Genomic DNA, 23,359 nt, shown 5'->3' on the forward strand with positions numbered 1-23,359 from the left:
AAAATCAATCCATAAACGTTTCGATAACATGCCAATCTACTGAGAGCGGTTCGTGTGGGTCCACGTGTACTTGCCAAGTACTTTGCAATTCCTTCAGTTTACACAGTAAAAACAAGTTTTTGGCGGCCAGTACAAACTCAAGTCTTGTTAGGCGATCCAGTAACCGTTTACGTAAAAATAAGTAGTCAATTCCCTACCAAAGCAATTCATTTTTCCACTAGACAATGAAGTATATTACAAGAGAGTAGAGAGAGATTTCACTCCTGAACACGAACAGCTCATAAACCAGTGCGTAGATACACTTGTATACGACGGAGAATTAGAAGAAGAAGTAGTAGCTAAACTCTTAAGGCCAGCACAATCAAGAACTCCTACATTCTATACGCTCCCCAAAATACACAAAGTTAACAATCCAGGTAGACCAGTAGTATCCCCCGTAAACAGCCACACGGAGAAGTTATCAGCGTATGTGGACGAGTTTTTGCGTCCTATATCGGAAAAGCTACCGTCATACATACAAGACAGCACACACTTCATTAAAAGCTACCTGAAAAGTGTTATTTAGCAACACTGGACGTATCAAGCCTATCCACGAATATAGACATAGACGTAGGCAAAACAAACCAGAATAAGCCATCATCAAAAACATTATCATGTCTTCTCGAGAAAGTTCTCAAACTCAACACTCAACACTCAACACTCATTCATTCATTCATTCATTCATTCATTCATTCACTCACTCACTCACTCACTCACTCACTCACTCATTCATTCATTCATTCATTCATTCATTCATTCATTCATTCATTCATTCATTCACTCATTCATTCATTCATTCATTCATTCATTCATTCATTCATTCATTCGTTTATTTGTTCGTTCATCTCTTTCAATCCATCTATCCACCCATCAATTCACTCACTCACTCACTCATTCATTCATTCATTCATTCATTCATTCATTCATTCATTCATTCATTCATTCATTCATTCATTCATTCATTCATTCATTCATTTATTCATTCATTCATTCACTCACTCACTCACTCATTCATGAGGGTGTGAATGGGGTTAACCGACTAGCGACAAAGGGCGTAAAAAATTACTGACTACCGACGAAACGTTGAAAAAATTACCGACTAGCGACAAATAAATTCTAACCGACAGCCGACATAGTCAGACGTGATAGGGATGTTTGTATTCAGAAAGAACAGCATTTTGATGATTTCTAGCTCAGAAAATCCTTCTTCACCCGACGTAACCACATTAATTCCAAATTTAGCCGAATTATAGAATTTCTCGTCTTCAAATTACTTTAAATCCACGGGATCCTTCTTTTCGGTGAGCAGCGTGGGCTCATTTCTAGAACAGCGGCTCGTAATCGGGCTGACAAGACGCCCTGCTGTCTCATTTCAAGAACAGCGGATCACAATCGAGCCGGCGAGACGCCCTGCTGTTGTCTTTTTATTGCTCGCTGTTTGTTCATGCGGTCGGGTCATGACTGGGATTGCTAAAGTCATCGTGAGTTTTTTTCGAAAAGATGAAGAAGTCGCCATCGAACGTCATCGAAGCAGGGTCCCAGTAGACAAAGAAGCTCATAGAGGAGTATCTGAACTAAAAAAACATCTTACGGAGTTTTTAGGACTAAAGGAGCAGGCACATTTTCGTTAAAGTTATTTCGCCTGGCGAAATCGCCTGCGAGCAAATGCTAAAATTTTGCAATTGTGACGGATGAGCAATGGCAGCTTGAACTTCCAAATTTAATATCGGATGAAAGTAGCAGTGAGCTCAACGGTAAGTGTGGAACGCGTGCAGCGGAGTTTGATGAATCACTTTAGTTCTGTAGTTAAATATTAAGCTCAAATATTAACGTGGTTAAACTCTGGTTCCACCGTTTTTTGTTTGTTGTTTTGTGGAGCGGAATGTTTTTTTTTCTTTTTCACCGTCCATTTGAATGCGAAAATTGAGAAGAAAAATCTCTACAAAGAAGTAGCGAGTAAATTAGTTTATAAGCTTCTTTCTGATTAATTGGTGAATGAACAACAGTGTAGCTTAACATATTAAAGACCCCGTTTATTTATACACGCCCTTAAATTTATTCGTTTCTGAAAACCAGGCTTTCAAATAATATTAAGCGACGAGCTGAACTTCTGAGGCACTTAGAGGCACTATCTCTCCCAACGGATGGAACGGTTCCCGTTTTGCGCGAAAGACTTAAGAACGGTTTGCTGTAAGGACCGACTAAGCGTATACAAAATAGAAAAAACCGATTTCCCCAAACTTTGCCAGAATAAAGGGCTCGGTGAACTGCTTCTAAAAATATAAGTTTCATTTTGTTTAGAGCTTTATTTATTTTGGGGGAATTTTTTTTAAATTTTACCCATGGAGGCGGGCTAAAATCACGCCGAAGTAGGCACTTTCGTAGAAGCTGCCTTTTATACAAGGAGCCTTTTCTAGAAAAGATTAACCCAACAGAAGGAACAATTTTATTTTCTTAGATGACTAGCGGCGTTAAAGTTAAATAAAACGTAAACATGAATTTTTGACCAATTTTTTAAGTTGCGCCTTTTTACCGGTGATTATAACAACCTAATTTTGGCTAAATTCAAGGACAAAAAAAGCATTTTGGTACATCGCTTTGCCCTACGAAACTACACTCCGGGGAAACATAATCATTTCAACTAAACATTGATCGAATAAAAAATTGGGGTAAATTAAACAGCGAGTTTTCAGAGCGTTTTCAAAACATGTCACTTCAGCAATTAAGAGCGACCTTTGACCTTTTATATCGAGGGGAAATATAAACGAGAGCTTATAAACCTTGACTTTCCTTCGCCGAAAGACGCTTATTTTTACCCTGCTGGCACATTTTGAGTAAAGGAAAACGACACATTTGAATTTGAAGTTATGTACTAGCTATGAAAGATAATTTGAAAAGCAAAATTAGCAATTCAATTCGACTTTGCGTAGGCGGTTCCGATTTCTTTACCACGAAATTGCGATTTCAAAGTCTGTTCACAACACAAATACGGCATCCACTACAAGGTAAACCTCATTCTACTGAATGATTAATAAATCCTTCTTACCTTAGAGATCGTTTCTTGACTAAAAAAAGACATAGCCTGCCCTCATTGCAAAATTATTAAGCCGCCCGATCGCTAAACTATTAACCAAATAAAGCCACAGGAATCCCACTGTATAACTTTGTACAATACCGGGACCGCACAGCTCTTTTTATTTATTTAACAGTGATTCGTTTTGCACTGTACTGTCCATTAATAATGAACTACCTTTATATGACAAACGTTGCGACTTGTCAGATCTCCGTGACATTTAGGAAACTGCGATAAAAATGGGAATGATATAGGCTAATTCCACATTGTGGCTGTACCCATTTTTTCTTTCTTGGGATCTTACCACTTGCTGTCAATCCAACGAAGTCTTAAGTGAAAAAAGATACAGAAATAGAAATAAATTCCTTGCATCACAAACAAGTAATAATTATAACGAAACAATAAACTTCAACCAAAACTATAGTCATTAGATAGGGATACGTCGACTGTCTCGGGTGAGTAGTAATATGAGGTGCTACAACTACCACACCCTTTTATAAGATCTCTTAACACGGAAAGGGACTCTGCTTTGCGCCTTGGGTGGAATCCGTCTGTAGACGCCCCAAAAAAGCCGTTAGCATGTATAGATGATATTCCCTTCTCCCCTGACACTGACGTCTCATGCCATGCCCATCCAATGGGAGCGGCACAGATCCTGTTATTTGAACGCCATCTGATACCAAATGTGTCCCGATGTCTCGGTCAAATAGTGAGCTCAAGGTGACTCTCGCTTTTCTCAAAAATGCCCTTGAAGGTAAAACAGTCAATTACTACAGGTACTTTACCTTGCTTTTTACCTTGGAAATTTTAACATATAGAAAATAGAATGCATTAATGTTTTATTCACCACCGCCCACATTTGTTGTTCCCCCCCCCCCCCCCCCCCACCCCTCCGCCCCTGACCTGAATGAATTAATAAATTCAATTTCTCTTGTCACATACATTCGGTTCCTTGGAGGCCCGCAAATCTAATAAGTCACGTTCTCTTCTTGTGAAACAAACAAGGCTATCATGCTCGTCCGTACATCTTTTGTGGTTTTAGGCAAAAAATCCTTCTTCACGGACTTAAGTATTGATGATCAGCGAAGCTTTTCGCTTTGTATATTTATAAAGCAACAAGAAAGCTTTTTGCTTCTACGTTTGCCGTAGCTTAGTTGTTTCGTGACTTTTAAACAAGTTTTAATTAAATTAAATTATTTTAAGCGTTTCGTAAACGTATCGAAAACATCGCAATGTTTACTAACGTTTGCGGCCTTTTACCTCTGTTAAGTTCGCTACAGAAGGGTTTTGGTTTAAAAATTGGTCCTTAGAAGATGTTCAAGCTTTAAAGATAAACGAAAACTTACTGATCCGTGACGTTTCTTGATATAAAAAACGCAAATCATATACAAATTTAACCACGTTAGCTGAGTTAGAGGTTAATTGTAACTTTCAACGTTTAAAAAGAAGGAAAAGAAAGCAAAAAAAACTCTCTTTGTTTTGAAAGTAAATATTTTTAAATTAATTTATGTTGGGCATTCATATACACAGTACACAGCACTAAAACATACCTGCCCGTGCCGATAACAACTTTGCTTCAGTCTTACATAGCGTCTCGAGTGTTGCAATAACTCAGATGCCCTTGCGTGGATTTGGTACACTTGGCAAGGATTAAGCTTTTCACATTGGCTAAATTGTTCACACTTGAACCACATGTTCCCCCTACAATCTACCCATATTCACACACAGCCATATATAAGCACCACAGACTCCGGTGGTCGTAGCCACCCACGATAAACTCCACTGTACACTGAGCAAGTACAACGGGCAACGAACAAAAAAAAGGTAGCTTTCGGGACACGGCGCTCTTTTCAATTTACGTGATCTTTAAGTTATCAAGATATTACATCTTAGTGTCCGAAAAGAAAAAAAGGCGTTTTGAATTGACGTGTCATAGTAATACCGAAATGTGTAAATAAACATCGTACGAAATGTACTCCTGGCATTCCTGTGGTTTCGTTAACTTGTTCTTTGGCTTGAGGCATTCCGCGATCTCGGTCAATACACTTTTGCAATGAACACTGACCGTGTTTTTTAGGCAGGAAAAGATCTCTAAGGTAAGAAGGATTTATTAATCATTCAGTAGAATGAGGTTTACCTTGTAGTGGATGCCGTATTTGTATTGTAAACAGGCTTTAAAATCGCAATTTCATAGTAAACAAATCGGAACCGCCTACGCAAAGTCGAATTGAATTGCTAATTTTGCTTTTCAAATTATCTTTCATAGCTAGTACATAACTTCAAATTCAAATGTGTCGTTTTCCTTTACTCAAAATGTGCCAGCAGGGTAAAAATAAGCGTCTTTCGGCGAAGGAAAGTCAAGGTTTATAAGCTCTCGTTTATATTTCCCCTAGATATAAAAGGTCAAAGGTCGCTCTTAATTGCTGAAGTGACATGTTTTGAAAACGCTCTGAAAACTCGCTGTTTAATTTACCCCAATTTTTTATTCGATCAATATTTAGTTGAAATGATTATGTTTCCCCGGAGTGTAGTTTCGTAGGGCAAAGCGATGTACCAAATGCTTTTTTTGTCCTTGAATTTAGCCAAAATTAGGTTGTTATAATCACCGGTAAAAAGGCGCAACTTAAAAAATTGGTCAAAAATTCATGTTTACGTTTTATTTAACTTTAACGCGGCTAGTCATCTAAGAAAATAAAATTGTTCCTTCTGTTGGGTTAATCTTTTCTAGAAAAGGCTCCTTGTATAAAAGGGAGCTTCTACAAAAGTGCCTACTTCGGCGTGATTTTAGCCCGCCTCCATGGGTAAAATCTTAAAAAAATTCCCCCAAAATAAATAAAGCTCTAAACAAAATGAAACTTATATTTTTAGAGGTAGTCCACCAAGCCCTTTATTCTGGCAAAGTTTGGGGAAATCGGTTTTTTCTATTTTGTATACGCTTAGTCGGTCCTTACAGCAAACCGTTCTTAAGGACCACTTGGGTGCCAGTTCTAAGAACACGGACTGTGCAGAACACGTCCAGATGCATCCTAATCGTCTTGGTAAGCCTTCTGCTGTCTATGCTGCAAGCAATGATTTGTTATTTTGTAGCGATGACGAGAGTCAATATGTCTATCAGATAACATTGACATTTGATGGAGTGACCATTCACGGCAATGCTACGAAATTCACTGCCTATCCATCCAGCATCATAAATCTTTTGTCTATTACTCTACTTGACCAATGTGCATTCTTCTCAGGAGCCTCGAGCCAAGGTGGGCTTTATAAACGTGAACTTAGCGCAAAGACAGTGACCAAAGCTGTATGCAACTCGACTCTTCCTTGCTCTGAGGTAAACCAAGTATGCACCTTGAACGGGAGGGTAGTTTACACTGATACAAAGGCGGGAAAGGTTATGCAATACAACCCTGATGATAAATCGGTTAGGACTTTGGTAGGAAGTGGCCACAACAGTTCTTCCGATGGGACACAAGACTCATGCTCATTCAAACAAATCGAAGGGATATGCTCTGTAGACAAGAACTTGTTTGTTACAGATGTTTCCGCTGGAAAACTGAAGATAGTGACGAGCCTCTCAGAAACGGTATCTTTTCTGGGGATTCTTGGCTCCCTTTACGATACCTTTGGAATTCATTCTAAGGGTATGAAACCAGACGGAGTGTCCTTGAAACAAGCAAAAGAGAACGTGACAAAGATTGACAGCTATGTAAAAGACACTGTGAGTAAGGTGAAAGAACGCTACCAGTTGAGCGAGACGTCTGCAACCAATGGTCCACAGGGAACTGTATCACAGAAGACGCAAGTATCTGTGTCTTTGCTTAAAAAGGGCATAGAAAGGCTATACAAGAACGTGGTGGACATTAACCCCCAATTTGTAGATGATCTGCTGCTCGAAACGTTGCTCACAACAGTAGTGGAAAATTTACACGCTGTTTCGCACCTTAAACACGAGACATTTACGGTACTTACATATGCCCAGGATTTTGGAACAATTTGCAAGGAAGCGCACATCTAGATAGGCAGCAAAGTACTACACGCATGACAAATCCTACTATCCGGTACCTCAATCCGCCATGCCCCTTTCTGCTATAGCTACCATGACACCTTTGCCAAGTGAGGACATAACACCAGGGATGGAAGGACAGATCAAAGAGTGGCTAGAGAGTTACAGACCAGTACGCCAACGGACGGTTAGGAGTGAGACCACAAAAGATAAGGCTGGGGCCTTGCCGCCAGCTGTCTACGCCGTTCGCCACACCGACGAGTCTGAAGAGAGGCTTCGATATCCTGAAGAAAACACTGTATCGTCAGCAAATGCACAACGCGTTGTCAGCATACAATTTGTGGACGAAGGGGATGTTACTGAGGTGTTTGAGGATCACAGAGAAGTACAAATCGATGAGTATGAGACAGATTCGGATGACGAGGAATCAGATTTTGAAGAACATCCAGAGGTTGTCAACAGAGCGTGTGTTACCCGATCCGGCAGGGCTGTTCGTGCATTTGTGCGTCTCGACATGTAAGAGGTACTAACAGTTAAAAAATCCATTTAACGGTGCAGATTGATACGTATGACAACCAAATTTTTGGCAAAAAAAAAAAGAGAAAAAAAAGAAACCTCGCAGAAAAGCCACGAGAGCCGTTGAATAATAAGTGTAGTGAGTTTTTGTGGACGTCTCGGAAAAAAGACTTCCGTAGCTTACAAATTAAAATTAGTTATCCCAGGCGCTAGAGTGGGTGTTCCATTCTTTGTAGAATTTACCTCTCTTGATTTACTTCGATGCCCCGTAGTCGACAGGAAACAAATTCACATCTATAATAAAAGCTTTGGTGAATTTTATCGGTATACTAGATTTGCAAACAAAAGTGGGGTAGATGAGCACGTTGATAAATTAAAAAAACAGCGTTAACGAGGTTTAAGTGAAAACATATAATGAATTATTACAAGTATTACACTTCGTCTAGAGTTTAAAGTCTTAAAACTGGGCAAATTGCATAATAAATGTGAATAATTAACGTGTATTTTTAATTATTAACTGAGATTTACCGACAACCGACAAAGGTCAAAAATCTTAACCGACAACCGACAAAGTAATGAAATTTTAACCGACAACCGACATTTTGACCCCCCCATTCAGACCCTCATTCATTCATTCACTCACTCACTCATTCATTCATTCATTTATTCATTCGCTCATTCATTCATTCATTCATTCGTTCATTCATTCATTCATTCATTCATTCATTCATTCATTCATTCATTCATTCATTCATTCATTCACTCACTCACTCACTCACTCACTCACTCAGTCATTCATTCATTCACTCACTCACTCATTCATTCATTCATTCATTAATTCATTCATTCATTCATTTATACATTCATTCATTCACTCACTCACTCTGTCATTCATTCATTCATTCACTCACTCACTCACTCATTCATTCATTCATTCATTCATTCATTCATTCATTCATTCATTCATTCATTCGTTCATTCATTCGTTCGTTCGTTCGTTCATTCGTTCGCGCGGCTTAGCCATTCATTCACTCACTCACTCACTCATTCATTCATTCATTCATTCATTCATTCATTCATTCATTCATTCATTCATTCATTCATTCATTCATTCATTCATTCATTCATTCATTCATTCATTCATTCATTCATTCATTCATTCATTCATTCATTCATTCATTCGTTCATTCATTCGTTCGTTCGTTCGTTCATTCGTTCGCGCGGCTTAGCCTTGCTCGCGCCTTCGGCTCGGCCGGACAAATTTATTAACCTCGCTTCTCGAGGAATCAAGGCATTTGTAATAGCGCGAGTCAAGAATCAATGGAAGCGTCTTGAAAGGTTGACATCCAAACCAGATATCTTTCGTTGACGCCGTTTTCCTAAACGCTAAACGCAAATCCGCACTTAGATCTAGAGGAGTGATTCGGGGTTTCTCACACAGTCTCTTTGGGTGGCTCTGATATTATCCATTATCTTCGACCTGTTGAACGCACTTTAGATATTCTTAATTGTGCCACACTCGACAAGTTGGAAATGGAATACAAGATCAATCGGAAGGGCTGTGGGCGCTCAACAATGGCGCGCCGAAATGTCGGCATTAGCTCAACAACAAGGAAAGCATTTTCAGCAAAAAATTTCGATCATACTCGAATTTCTGGTTCTGAGTTGGAATGGCACCGTAATTCACTCACTGTAAAAGCCCAAATTTGGGGGCTAAACAGATGTTTTGAGTTTCAAGTGTAAGGAAAGACGCTCTATTTTTCTGTGTTCCCTGCCGCTCAACATCTTCCAGTAACCTTTTGAAACCAGAGTCAACTCAGCGCTAAGTGAACATGCCATTTCACACCCAAAAAGTGTCTTCAATAATTATATAAGTCCTTCACATCTCTGGAGTAAGCCACCAGTTTCATTATAAACGTTAATTCTACATAAAAAGTACTATGACAGATAATTTTTTTTCTCTACTTCTTAAAACAAGTGGTAATAAAAGGTAGGAAAATTCTTCACTCCCACAAAATCCGTAAACAATTTAGAGAGATAGCTGTAGACACTTGAGTTATCAACTACTCAATAGATAAAAAAAATCACTTATAACCATGTAACTTGAAGTTAAGGCCTTTCGAACAGATATCCACCGAAATGAACCGTTGGGCGCCCCTGATTAGTTTGGGTCAAAAAATTCTTATTCTTGGCATGATTCAACAAAGTGAGCATTTATAAGAGCCTACATTTTTTTAAACTTCTGGCGGCAAGTTTTGAATAAATAACGACATTCGTTGGATGGTAAATTTATTCACTAAAAAAACATTAACAACCGTTCACCTCAAAGACTATGAACTCTCCCCTAAATTTGTCCTTCAGCAATAATTTTTCGATGACTTTTATCTCAGTTTGCAGTGCCAAAGGAAACAATGGATGCTAAACTTACCATCAGTCTTCTGTTGCTGGTATTGGGAGTGTTTAGTGTGCAGGGAAAAACCCTAGCCCAGCAATATATTGCCAAACGTGAGTTTTCATCTGTGTCTACAGGGATTATATGTTTTGACAGTTGTCCATTGAAATAAAACTGGTTTTAATTTTACTCTCACGCTAAAGGTTCGAGTTGCTTAGACAACGGAGGCCTTTGTTTTTCGAATGCAATTGAGTGTTACGAAGTGGAACCTCCGAGGTATGACTGCGATTGGCATTTCTGCCCACGTGAAGGACACTGCTGCTGGTATGAATCCACCTCAGTAATCACTAACTTAGTGATATAATAATATTTTTATAGAGGGAGGAGGAGAGGAGATGTAAAAAAGAGGGGATTAGTGCGTCTTTTTATCTAACGACGTTTCTCTAAGCAAATTTCGTTTTAATTAAGATGCAGAGCCACCAATTGTAAATTGGATAATTCTTAGGCGCGCGGAGGAGGGCACGAAATTTCCAAATTTCAATCTTCAGAGTTTTCAACGGAGAACAGAAAATAATCTAAAATATAAAAAGAGAGACCACTTGATTCCGTCAAAGTACAATTGATGCGTTTTCTGCAGAGTGGAAGCTACCCACTTACCTAGCTACATACACACACGCATATACAACATTGTATGCATGCTTACGCAAAGTTAAAAATAATAATAATAATAATAATAATAATAATAATAATAATAATAATAATAATAAATAAATGAAAAAAAGGTTGAAACCGGGATTTACATGGTTGGCGTGTTAGAGTCCGATATGTCAGAGGTTCGGTTAATCTGTCGTTTGAATTGCCCAATGGAGCCGGCCGGCATTTCATTCCCTGGGGTAGATAATGCTCCACAGGAGGGCCCCGCTATAAGTGAAGCATCTTTTTTAAGTAATAATCATTTTATTTGTGTGTAGCTTGGGCAAGGCATTTGATGGATGATAGGACAACCACCTAAAATGAATGTTTACACGTTAGCGATGCAAAAAATAAATTAATCAATTAATTAATTAAGAAATTAATAATAATAATAATAATAATAATAATAATAATAATAATAGTAATAATAATAATAATAATAATAATAATAATAATAATAATAATAATGTATTATTCTAGAAAGTGACGCAGGCATACTCGGAAACCTACCAATTACTAGTTCAGATGCTCTACCACTGAGCTACAGGAGACTTGTGAGAGCTAAGGCCATTAAACTAGGTTCATTGGACAAACATCCTGCATACTGTAAGGACTTGAACGTGTGGTATATGAAATAAGTGTGATGGTATATTTCAAGCCTGGTGAATGCTGAGAATGATGTATTATTCTAGAAAGTGACGCAAGCATACTCAGAAAAAAGAATATTTAATGATAATGATAATAATAATGATAATGATAATGATAATAAAACATACTAGTGATAGGTTCTGCTTTGCTTTTCTTACTAACGTAACATAATAACAACAACAAGATCACTCAAATCAACATTACAATGGATGTCCTTGGGGGATTCTCTGAGGTACTGAGTAATAGTGTAAGGGAAATACTAGGAGCAAAGCGTAGCAGAGATGTCCTAAGGCGGATGCAGAAGTCTGTCCTAAGTAGTAACCTTAACATTGCTATAAATTAATAATAATAATAATGATAATAATAATATTTGTGAACCTGTTGTAATCATCTCGTTTCTTTCTTTTTCAGCCCTTACCGTTAAATGGGCGCAAGTACAGACAGAGGGAATGATAACCATAGCTGCTCTGCGTAAATGAAACGGCATCCTTATAATAACAAAACAAAATATCAGCTGCTAAAATAAATTGTAATATGATAGGCTTGGCACCTAAGGACTGGGATGTACGATTAATGCTAGTTGGTGAATAAAAAAGATCATTCCTGTCTCAAACATGCATGGCTCTATTGTTTTCTTTTCTTTGGATTGAACTTCACGTTAATAGAACAGTTTGCATGTCAAACAAGCCTGAAATCGTCAAAGCAATACCCTTTGTCAGAATTAGTTATGTGCTTAATTAGATATGGCGGGAAATGTCTCCACAGAGACGAACGCCTCATTCATTACAAATCTGGTTTCCTTGAGAAGGCGTTAGGAACGCAAAAAGTGCAATTATATTCTAATTCGCTCACCCGCTCAACCGAATATAAAACATTTATCATGTAATAAGCAACCACTTATAGGGTGTGTCAACACGAGCCGTGTACGACCCTCTTTATTATGTCTTCAATATCAACTGAATTACAAACAGTATATTCATAAACAATATGGCGCAAAATATAAGAAAAACAAAATTGCAACTGTATAGCACTAATATAACAATCAAAGCATAAGCTAGAATAATGCAAAAGCAAAACATGACAAGCCAAGACTTGAAAAATAAACCACTTGATAAAATATAGTCATTGGGTATTTAATTTAGAGGGCGAACTGAGTGCGGTCGTATGACTCGAATGAATACAAATCGAGGCCTCAGCATATATATACCCGACGCCCCGCTAATGAAGCATTGTGACAAAGTGTCACAAACACCCAAAAATGAGGTTACGTAACCCATGATAAATACATTTATATTCTAATTCGCTCACCCGCTCAACCGAATATAAAACATTTATCATGTAATAAGCAACCACTTATAGGGTGTGTCAACACGAGCCGTGTACGAGGCGAACTAAAAGAACGGGAAATAAATTAAATACCCAATGACAAAGAAACTGACAATAAAGCAAGAATATTATCCTTTATGTAGCCATCCTTAGCTTTATCTGACTTCCAACGACCGTGTCTCTTAAACAAACGATCAGAAATCTGGGCATTTGCTGCAGCAGAGGCGCCTCCCGCTCTAAGGCTATGAAGACCATAATCTAGTTTGGAAAGGCCAACGGCCTCAAAAGCAGAAAGCACTATCTCGCGCGCCCTGGAATACGACAATGGAGCAGAGCCGCGAAAACTGTAAGATCCATAACTGCTGCGAAAAGTAAGAGGACGGAAAATATAATCTTCACTGTCTTCCAAAAATGAAGCTACTGCAAAATAACGAAGAGTTAACGTTACAGGACAAGTAGGCTTAAGAGTTTTAGCAATGACCACCCAAGCCCCATCTCTATAAATGTCCGTCTTGCTACGTTGAACAAAAATTCTCATGAAGGAATCTTCAAATAGAAAATCACACCTGCGCAATTGAACTAACTCGTTAAAGCGGAAATACCCCGCGTAACCCAAAACACACAAAATGAGCAAACGTAAATCAGACAAACTAGCGGAAGCAGAGCCATAATGTGCAACCAAGCGCTGAATAACCTCAGGCGTTACTGGTTCTTTCTTTTTGACTGGAACACTGAGAAGCCTTTTGGCAGATTCTATTAATTGAGAAACAAAAGGTGAATTACATGGGTCGGGTTGGCCCGCTAAATCATGAAACCACTTAAGCCCGTAGTGAACTTCATCAATAATACTACAAGAAACCGATTCATAAATCAGACTAAGAAAAAACAAAGAAACATAAATACTAGAAGCGGGAAAAATTTTAATCTCTTTGAACTGAGAAGCCCACTTCCTCCATGAATTGAAACCTCTTTCATATTTCTTGGCGGTGTTAGCACTTTTGCTCTTTAGCAGCACTTCAGGGAGATCCTGACTTAATGTCTTAAGGCGACTGTCTTCCACATGTTGAAAACTAGGCTGCAAAGCCCCTCTGACAAAATCTGTGAGAACAACGATAACATTGCAAAAATAAATAAATATAACTTGCAATATAAAAGTTCTGTACAACTCTGCACAAACGCCACTCGGCGACAATTGAATCAATGAAGTAGAAAACAAGCCACTCGGCAAACTAGTTTCATTCGAAACACAGTCATGAAACAAGCTAACAAAAACTCTCTGAGCTCCTAAGGATAGTCGTTGACCAGTGAGAACAAAAACACTGCAATCAGAAGCCACTCGGCATAAAGGCACCATGCCTAAGAATAAGAAACGTAACAGCTAGCGTCAAATCTGACAGCTAGAACTGCACTGTTAAACTTATGAGAGCCAATAAGCGAATCCTTATAACAGCCAAGGGCAAATATCCCCGAGGGATCTGGAAAGTAAATGGACTCAACAACGTATGGTTGATGCTGGAGTGGGCTTGCAAAAAGAAATGGCCAAAAAGCATTAGACGGCCAGTAAGGGACCACTAAAGTCCCATAGGCGCGGCATGCAAGGAGATGTTGGATAACCCTTGTGATACAATGAACCGGCGGAACGAGCCAATTATTCTCAGCTGTCCACGAAACTGAAAAAGCATCAACAGCCTCTGTGCCCGGTACACGAAACCTAGAATTAAATCTAGGGAGATGGGCATTGGATGCATTAGCAAATCTATCAACAGTATGGGGGCCCCATACTAGATCTAAATGGGCAAAAAACCACTGGGTAGATCGTCGAAATCGATAATGTTGCTAATCTCATCAGCACAAACATTAAGCTCTCTGGGAACCCATTGAGGGACAAACTGAACATGAAAAATCCGACAGAAATCAAAAATCTCAAGCGCGATAGAATGCAATTCTGCGTTAGGACTCCCTATCTCAACTATACGAACAGCCCCTTGATTGTCAGAGTGCCATTTAACTGACTTGCCCTGAACCGAATCCTTGAACGACGTTAAAGCAAAATGTACAGCTTTAAGCTCTCTCCATGTAGAGCTCTTTTTAGCCTCACATGGACTCCACATACGATGACATACTTCCTCAGTACCAACAAGGAACGCGCCACAGGCTACGTTACTAGCGTCTGAAAAACTAAGCAAAAAAGGCGCCTGGTAAGGCACTATAGCTCTAGAATTAAGACTAACAATATTGTTTTTCCAGAAAAATATTTCTGAAAGACAATCGTTATGATGCCCGACATTGAACCGGGAATCCCATGAAGATCTGGATTCTATAACCTTGTACAAAAACCGGGTCTTAAGACGAGTCAAATTACCCAATACCGGTGACATTGACATATCGTGGCCTGCGATCGAGGCACAATCCCGAGCAGTAACATACGGGGCAGATAGAAGGAATTTCTCTATAAGGGCAATGAAATTGGAAATACGCCTGTCGATAATAGAAAACGAACCAGAAAAAAGATTCCAGTTCAGACCCAACCAGACAAGCGACTGCGTAGGCTCCCAAAGTGATTTACTGGAATTCGCAACAAACCCTGCATTACTCAACGATGTCTGAACAAAAAACGAGTGCTCTTTAGTAATTTGCATAGATTCACCCTTACCACACCCGTCATCGAGAAACACAACTATCTTAATGCCACTAAGCCTCCAAAACTTAACAAGCGGCCTGAGGCATTTGGTAAAAATGTACGGGGCCGAACTAAGCCCAAAAGGTAGAACTGTAAAACAAAAATATTTGACAGTACCAGAAAAAACCCAGGAAAAACCTAAAAATGTCTGATGATCTGGGAAAATATCAAAATGGTGATAGCCAGACTTAAGATCAAAACTGAAAAGGAAATCACCCTTGTTGACATATGATAACAAGACCCTCCAATCTTCGCACTTGAACTTTTGCTTCCAAATAGACTGGTTGACATGTCTCAAATCAAGAATAAGCCTTTTCTTGCCTGACGATTGGATTGACACAGAGAGCGGGTTAACAACATGTGGGACAAAAGGTACCTCAACAACCGAGTGATTACCAACTAATTCAGATATAGCCGACTCGACAAAAGACGCATTATCCGAAGCTGACTTATTGTTATTCAAAAACGCCCTGCAAGGGGTACTAATAAAAGGGATGCGATATCCGAACTTAATAGTATCAGTAACAAAGTTATTAGCGCCAATGGTATACCAATAATCAAGCTTAGCCTTAAGTCTGCCCTTGAGTACAGGCAATACAGAATTCTGTTCGTATTCAAATAGATTGCGATCGTAATCGAAATCGACTAATGAACTAGAATCAATCTCTCTTAAAAATTCTAAATTGGAAAGATCCATTATAACAAGATATATGAATACTTAACTTAAACGCCAAGTTCTTGGGAAAACTTTCATTTACCTCCAGCGTTTGAGGAGAAACCAGAATTCGTCTGGCTGGAACTTGAAGATCTTGGTTGAGAGTTACCACGGCACTCGGACCTCCAATGACCTTGCTGACCGCAGGCGAAACAAATATCACCAGGCTTTGCTTTGCTAACAGACGTATAGGCACGAGAAGTGGAAGCAAAGTTGAAAAGACGCTGGCCAGCAAATGAAGTGGTGGTGGCAGAAGGTTGGCTTTGCTTGACTGCGGACTTCCCTTTCTGCTGTTGACGATCTTTACGTTTGCGAAGGGCTCTCTGCTCTGCACGCCGAATACGCTTCTCGTCCTCCGATCCACTAGCCAATTCGTCAGATAGATACTCGTTAACCAAATCCCAACCAGCGGCGGATTTATCTGCCAATCTGATAAGCTTGTTGCGTTTCTTGATGTCAGAATCCAATTCTTCTAGGCAACTGCGAACGACTTCAAGTTTCCTTTTACCTAGAGCGGTGGAAGCCGATTGAACCTTCTCCGCAAGGCCAGAATTGAAGTAGAACTGCTTTTTGTTCCCTTCAAACTTGAAGGAAATTTTGGACTCTTCTTTCAGCTTCTTAGCAATAGAGTCGCTGTTGCTTAAGGAATCTTCCTGGATGTCTCTCTTTAACGCGGTCAACTTCTTGTCAAAATAATCTTTAAAGAGAGCGAACGTCGAGGCTAAATCAGTAGACTGCTCAGACGTAGAAGGCGGAGTAGAAATCTGCTGCGAAGCGTCGCCACGAGGAACCTCGACATTTGGTTCATCGACGTTTTCGGTGTCAGACATAATTTAGAGGGCGAACTGAGTGCGGTCGTATGACTCGAATGAATACAAATCGAGGCCTCAGCATATATATACCCGACGCCCCGCTAATGAAGCATTGTGACAAAGTGTCACAAACACCCAAAAATGAGGTTACGTAACCCATGATAAATACATTAACCTTAAGGTCATTCCCCTAAAACAAAAGTCAACATAAGATTTTGTTCATATTTCGTCAAGTTACTAATATAAATATGTTTGCTCCAAAGTTGGAACAAAAGAGGCGGTCACCATGCTCGTTCTTTAGAAACGAAGCATTGAAATAAGGTTATTTATACAAAAAGGACTATTTTAGAGCATTTGCCAAAAACAGAAATTATTTTATGAAGTTAAGAGACTAGTTATCAGCCCATTTCATGGAATCTTTTCACTGTGCATCAATGATTTTAAATTTCAAGGTCAAATCTGTTTACAAACTATTCAGTACTACTGAGATATTCAAAAAAAGATCTAATTTGTTTCCCCGAAGGTACGCCAAAATGTCCATTGGCTAGATTTTAGGCTCGAAATATTATTAAACATAGGATTTTCCTTAATTACATATTCGTGGTAGTTGACAAACGATATTGTGGCTAGTTATTGTGGCAATTGAGCTTCAAAATCGGCTTCTCCGGGAAACGACTGGGGCGAGTCTTAAACAAAACACCTTTATTTTTGCATAAAATCCAATTAAGAATTTAATATGTTGTAAGATGCAAGTAAGATTGACTAATATCAAGAGAGGGTGGTAATATTCAGTAGTTAACTCGAAATTGTGCGCAGTAGACTTGCGCATTGTAAAACAGGGGAGCGACTAAATGTTCAAAATCACTATTTATTCAGGCCTTCCCTCCTAAAAACAAGGACATTATATTGCTTCATTTTTTATTAATACTTTTAATTCTTGTTGGTTCTCTTTTAAAAAAATTCAGCGTTGTAGCTAAGTCCCCACTGGACAACCGATATATTTCTCCCTTTGCAGACAGAATTCCCTTCCGGGGGCATTGCTTCTCTCAACTGTAGATTACTGCAAGAAAATGCGCAGTAGAGTTAAGAGAAGGTTAACGCTTAATTTGTATCCAGTTCAAGCAGATCATTACGATGGGTTGCCAAAAAGTCACTGGCAACAGCGATCTACAAGTTAACTTTTAATTCAGAGGGAAGAAAGACAAATATAAGAAAGGGTAGAGAGAAAAAAGGAAAACAATTGTTAAAAAATAAAAGGTGACTACAAAATCAATTCTACATACCAACAACCAGGAAGTGTTTTGAAAACAAAATGAAAGAAGAAAAAGAAAACATACCCAGCAGTCCGTAATTTTTGAAAATCCATTTGTTTTACAATACAAATTTCGGTGGGTTGGTAAGAAATGCACCTTTACCACTCCATAGAGGGCTTGCCTGTTCATTCGTTAGAATTTCCCCTATGGTCTTTATGCTTATTTTTATACCTTTTTTAACGTTTTGTCAGGCTGACTGAGATTTTTTAAAAAGCGGTCAACTCCTAGAAAATCATTTCCAAAATGAAGGAATGAATTTTATGTGCTAGTGGGCTAATCCGATTTGCTAACGACTCAATGAAATATTTCTGTGACCAGTGTTTTTTATCACTCACAAAATTACGAACTGCATGCCATCTCCAACGGGACACAGATGCTCCATGCTTTGCGTTCGTTGAAAAGTGAATGGCCTCTGAAGAACGCCGGGACAAAAGGATAGCCAGTGCAACATGAAGCAAAACCTTCTGCGACAAAGGAGAAACAATATGTGCACTCGTGACCTTTAATTCCTTTTTTTTCCTTGTTAAAACTATTTGCCTCAAATTGTTTCAGTGACATGGATTCTTTAGTTCGCTCTATAGATAGACTTGGTTGTTAGTTTCTTCAGTGTGTCAGCTAGCGCTTTTATTGAGTACGCTAATCCAGTGACAGTATCCTAAACATGTCTTTTTCAATAAAATATATTAGTGTCTAGGAATTACAAGCGTGTGTTTATAAGGGCGCATCAAGGTCATGTGACAACAGCTCTTTCATACCGCCACATACTATCTGCTAATTGGCTGAGCCGACCCGTGCCATTCCCACTGCAATAGGTGACTCTGTGTACGCTAACAAAAAGACACGACACTTTTCGGCAAAACATTCAAATTAAAGGCGGTGAATTGATGTTGAATAAACTCCTAGGAGTTTGTTCAAGGAAATACAATGGTTGTTTCAATGGAAGTCTAATGCTGTCATGCTGAAGAATGCTTAATTACTGTTCTCAGTCATTTTTTTTTTTTAATTAGGTGTGTTTTGATTAGTTAGTACTCATTTCTGACCAAATCAACGCCATTGAACAGGCCTCGAGCGGGTCAATTGAGGGTGTACGTGGTTCTAACTTTTGATGAGCAAAACCCAAAGGAAAGCTATTGGACAGTACTTTCTTGTGCTCATTTTGTAACCTGTTTGCTCTAAAAATTAAAACGAATAGAAAATTTGAAAAAGGAAAAAAAACTAATCCGTGTATCAGAAAACCATAAAGGGACTGGGTCGAGCGGTTGTCCACGATGGACGTATGTTAGCGAGCTCGCTCTAGAGAGGGACACAAAATTCTAAACAAAATGTGAATTCAGACATGTATGCCTAGAATGGGAAGAAAGAAAAGAAAGAAGGTCAGTAGATCATCGAGTTTTGAGGGTAATACATCAGTCCTGTAAGAGAAAGACGAAGAGTGGGACACAGAATCATCTGCAATAATGGCGGATAACGACAACGCGAGTGAAACTCCTTCGCTAATGGAAATATGGAAGGTTTTAACGAAAATCAAAACAAATACGGAAAAGCTGGTCGTAGACGTGGAATCCCTTAAAGGAAATTAGAAAGAGCTAAAGGAAAAAGCAGAGTAAAATCACTCGAGGAGCAGCTATTGGAGTCCAAGAAAGAGGTGGAAGAGTTGGATGAAAGACGGAATGATATCGAAGCCAAACATGATGACCTGGACCAATATACCCGAAAGTTCAATCTGGTTATACACGGAATACCTGAACATGAAGAGGAAAATAATGTAGCGAATGTTGTTACATTAGGAAAGCTTCTACAAGTAAATTTAACACCCGGCGACATAGACATTGTGCACCGAATGAACACGAAAAGCAAAGACAAGCCCCGACCTATCATCGCCAGATTTAGCAATTATAACGCAAAGAGCAAATTGTACAAAGCTAGATTAAATCTTCGAAAAGCGGACTTGAAAGTTGTAGGAGCAGAGAAGGTATTTATTAATGAAAATTTAACGGCGTGGAGAGCCGAACTTTTCAAAGAGGCGAGAAAACTGAAAAAGAAATATCGAAATGGTAAGGCATGGACTGTTGACGGTAAATTTTTTTTTAAAACAGACATCACCGCTAAAGTAGTAAGAATCGACTCCCACGAAGATCTGAAAGGCCTTTAATTTTCGGGATCCTTTTTCTCGACATACTTGGTAAATTATTACAAGTGTTTTTGAATGTACCTCTCTAGCTAACACCATTGAGCTATCTTTTAGGCCAGCTGGTATTCTAATACCCAGGAGAGGGTAGTTTTGTTCATTTTGTCTTTTTTGTTTGTCTATTCCTCTTTTTTGTTTGTTTCTACAGCTTTGCATTTTAGTGTTGTTATTGCAAATGAAAAAAAAAATAAATAAAGAAAGGTACCTTGTATAAATTATTTCAATTTATTGTCATTACAAACAAAGTTTACCCGTTTAAAAATCTCTTCCTATGAGAAAACATTCTGTGGAAAGTAACACCGTGACCACATGACCAGTTGCTCAAGACACGTTCTTATTAAGAAAAAGTCAATAATAATTATTGCATTTTAATTTAGCAGTCTGTCTACAAGAATTGAGAAAGTTCGAAGGTGGTGAATCAAAGGGCTCCATAAGCCAACTCGTAAGTGCCGCCGGACGGGTGGTTGTGCAGCAGGTCGGAAGGTTTATTTGTTTGCTTTTGTGGGCAATCATTCAGAAGAACTGTACTTTTGTAGTAAACCTCGTTGCAAATTTTGGTAACGCCTCTCAGTTGTCGGTGTTTATAATGGTTGTTTCATTCATTCATCATTTTAAAATACTTAGGTGAGCGTCGCTTTTTGAGCTTCTGTTTGAATAGTTTCTAGAGATTTTTTCTCTGCTTTTGCAAACATGCAATAAGAGTCAATAAACGATGCCCAAATGCCGGAGCTAGAAATAAACTCTTTAAATTACCATTAAAAATTAAATACAGTCAACTCTCTCAAAGCGACCACTTCTCGTAAGCGACCACCTCCCGTAAGCGACCACTTCGTAAACAACCGTTTTGTTTCTCAGTTAAATACTGTTTCAAGAGCTCTCTCGTAAGCGACCACCACTCAAATTTCTAAGGGACCGCGACCACTTTTTAGGCCAGAAATTTCACAAATTCTTTGTTTTCCGTTTCCGGTAAGCGACCACCCAAAATATTCGCGTATGATCTGAGTACATAATTACTCAGAAGCAACAAAAGTTCAATTTTTAATGACGCTACCCCGGACAACTGACAGTTTACAGACAGAGAAGATTACTATAATTAGATCTGTAGGTAAATGGGAAATGTTACAGTGATCTGTTCCAAAATGTTACACAAAGTTTCGTCAGAAGAATGAATAGACGTGAAATAATCAAATAAATTAGTTTCTATTTGCCTAATTTTTGCTCTTAGGGTAATATTTTTAGGTAATTAATTTATCAGTCCAGCATTAGGCTTATTTTATTGATCTTTCCCGTAAGCGACCACCTCCCGTAAGCGACCACTTTGTCGTGCACCAAGGGTGGTCGCTTACAAGAGAGTTGACTGTACATCTAGAAACTTTCATTCTTAAAGTGCCTATCACCCTTACCCAATTCCTTTCATTCTCAAAAGTAGACGTAGAAAGGAAGCCAAAACAAGCAAAATAATGAGATTTGAAGTTATTCTCGATTTTTAAAACGCGATCGAAATCACAATTTCCAAAGTTAAAACCGCGCCATTAGAGGACTGGCACTAGTGAGTTGTGACGTCGACCCGGTATCTCGATCACAAGCACCCAACAAAACAGCAGTGAGTCGGAGTGTCGCGAGTCGCGAGCTCTTTGGGTTTCTGGCCGATTTTTTTTGCCCAAAAGCCAAACAATGACTCCGAATCTGAGCAAAGCTACAATTCAGATGATTCAGAATTTAACTACAACCCCGGTTACACGATTGACGCGACGATCAAGCACGTAAAATAGGAATGAAAGGCCTACACAACTCCTACTAGAATGTTTAGCGCTTCTGTCTCAGTCTTTTGATCAATTTAGCTTCTTATATGTTTACAGCAGGTTGGCACGATGATTTGAAGGATTTGAATGATAATCATTGAACAAAACCATGTGCTTAACTGTAGCATGTTTTGTATTTTGATCTCAAAGGACATTTCTGGGTTTTGAGTTCTGCCGTTAAGCGCCTGTTTATTTCACTTCTTGTTGTTTCTGTTTAGCGACTGTCGTTCTTATACCATTTCATTTTACTAGTATTTTAAATAGGTTTAGTTTGGCTCGTTTCAGTTCGCGGTCCGGTGACAGTACACCTTCTAGTTAGAAAGCGACCGCTATTGTTGCTATCTTTCAGATCTTTGTTAGGATTACCCTGCGAGCAGAGTCTCCTTCAATCTTCCTAGATAAGTCGGGAAGAGGACTTAACTAGGAAGATCGAAGGAGACTCTGCTCGCAGGGTATGTTAGGATTTGAACTGTGTAATTACATCTTCATCTTACAGTTTTTGTATTGCCGGGCCCCGCCGTTTGTTTTTGTGGCAAGGGGTTGTGTCTCTGATCATTGCTATTTGTCTTTTGATCCATTTTTTAGCATTGTAGATTTCTTCGAGAGCTATGCAGTGCGTGAAATTGAGGGCTTAAGCTTGTTTAGTTACGGTTTCGTTCTTTCATCGCCCTTTCGCTCCGCTCTGAGGTTTGTGTTGCGGGAGCTTACTATTTTCTAAATATTTGAAATCTCTCGGTCTTAAAGAATATTTTACTGGGGCCGAGGGAAGTGTAAATAAGCAAGATTTTTTCTATGAACGCCTACGGCTCGTGCCTCTCTGCACTTCTCTCGTGTTCTTAAAAATTCCCGCGTGTTTATATAACTCAACAATGCACTCGGTGCGTTTTTTATTCTTTAGGGGCCGACCATTAGAAATCACGGGAGTGGGGGGATAATTCCCAAAAAAAATTCCTGCAAAGGAAAATTGCAAAAAAAAAGTTCCTGCAAGCAGTTCACCCTTCAAAATAAAATCCTTGCAAGTAAACTGAACCACAACGTCAAGTAGTTTTACTGTGCATATCAAGAATATAACCTGCTTCTCTATCATTTGAACAAATTTTGCATGTATTGATGTTTTTATAAGTGACAATGCAACAGATTACATCTGATCTCCTGCTCATTT

The 23,359-nt window shown here is 38.9% G+C and overlaps 3 protein-coding genes across 8 annotated transcripts in view; 2 read left to right on the top strand and 1 right to left on the bottom strand.

The window, feature by feature from the left end:
* LOC146450496 (uncharacterized) overlaps positions 1-23,359 on the top strand; it is a 174,440-nt gene that overhangs the window by 67,994 nt on the left and 83,087 nt on the right. The gene's annotated exons all lie outside the window — the stretch shown is intronic.
* LOC146450500 (uncharacterized) lies at positions 6,132-7,989 on the top strand. The gene is given in 2 exon segments (XM_085100346.1): positions 6,132-7,108; positions 7,110-7,989. Coding segments are annotated over 2 exon segments (1,500 nt in total). The 3' UTR covers positions 7,633-7,989.
* On the bottom strand, positions 12,192-17,068 carry LOC146450501 (uncharacterized). Its single transcript, XM_085100343.1, has 2 exons — positions 16,126-17,068; positions 12,192-13,785 (listed from the first exon to the last, which is right to left on the bottom strand). The coding sequence occupies exons 1-2, from the start codon at positions 16,910-16,912 to the stop codon at positions 12,773-12,775; spliced, it is 1,800 nt and encodes a 599-aa protein (XP_084956469.1). The 5' UTR covers positions 16,913-17,068; the 3' UTR covers positions 12,192-12,772.

The sequence above is a fragment of the Pavona decussata genome, unplaced genomic scaffold (genome assembly GCF_977016875.1).
Source record: "Pavona decussata unplaced genomic scaffold, jaPavDecu1.1 SCAFFOLD_455, whole genome shotgun sequence".
Taxonomy (NCBI): domain Eukaryota; kingdom Metazoa; phylum Cnidaria; class Anthozoa; order Scleractinia; family Agariciidae; genus Pavona; species Pavona decussata.

Coding starts and splice junctions, on each gene's coding strand:
- LOC146450501 (XM_085100343.1), bottom strand. CDS start 16,912: ATGTCTGACACCGAAAACGTCGATGAACCAAATGTCGAGGTTCCTCGT. Junction 13,786..16,125: donor TTTCTCCTCAAACGCTGGAG/GTAAATGAAAGT, acceptor TTGTTCTCACAG/ATTTTGTCAGAGGGGCTTTG.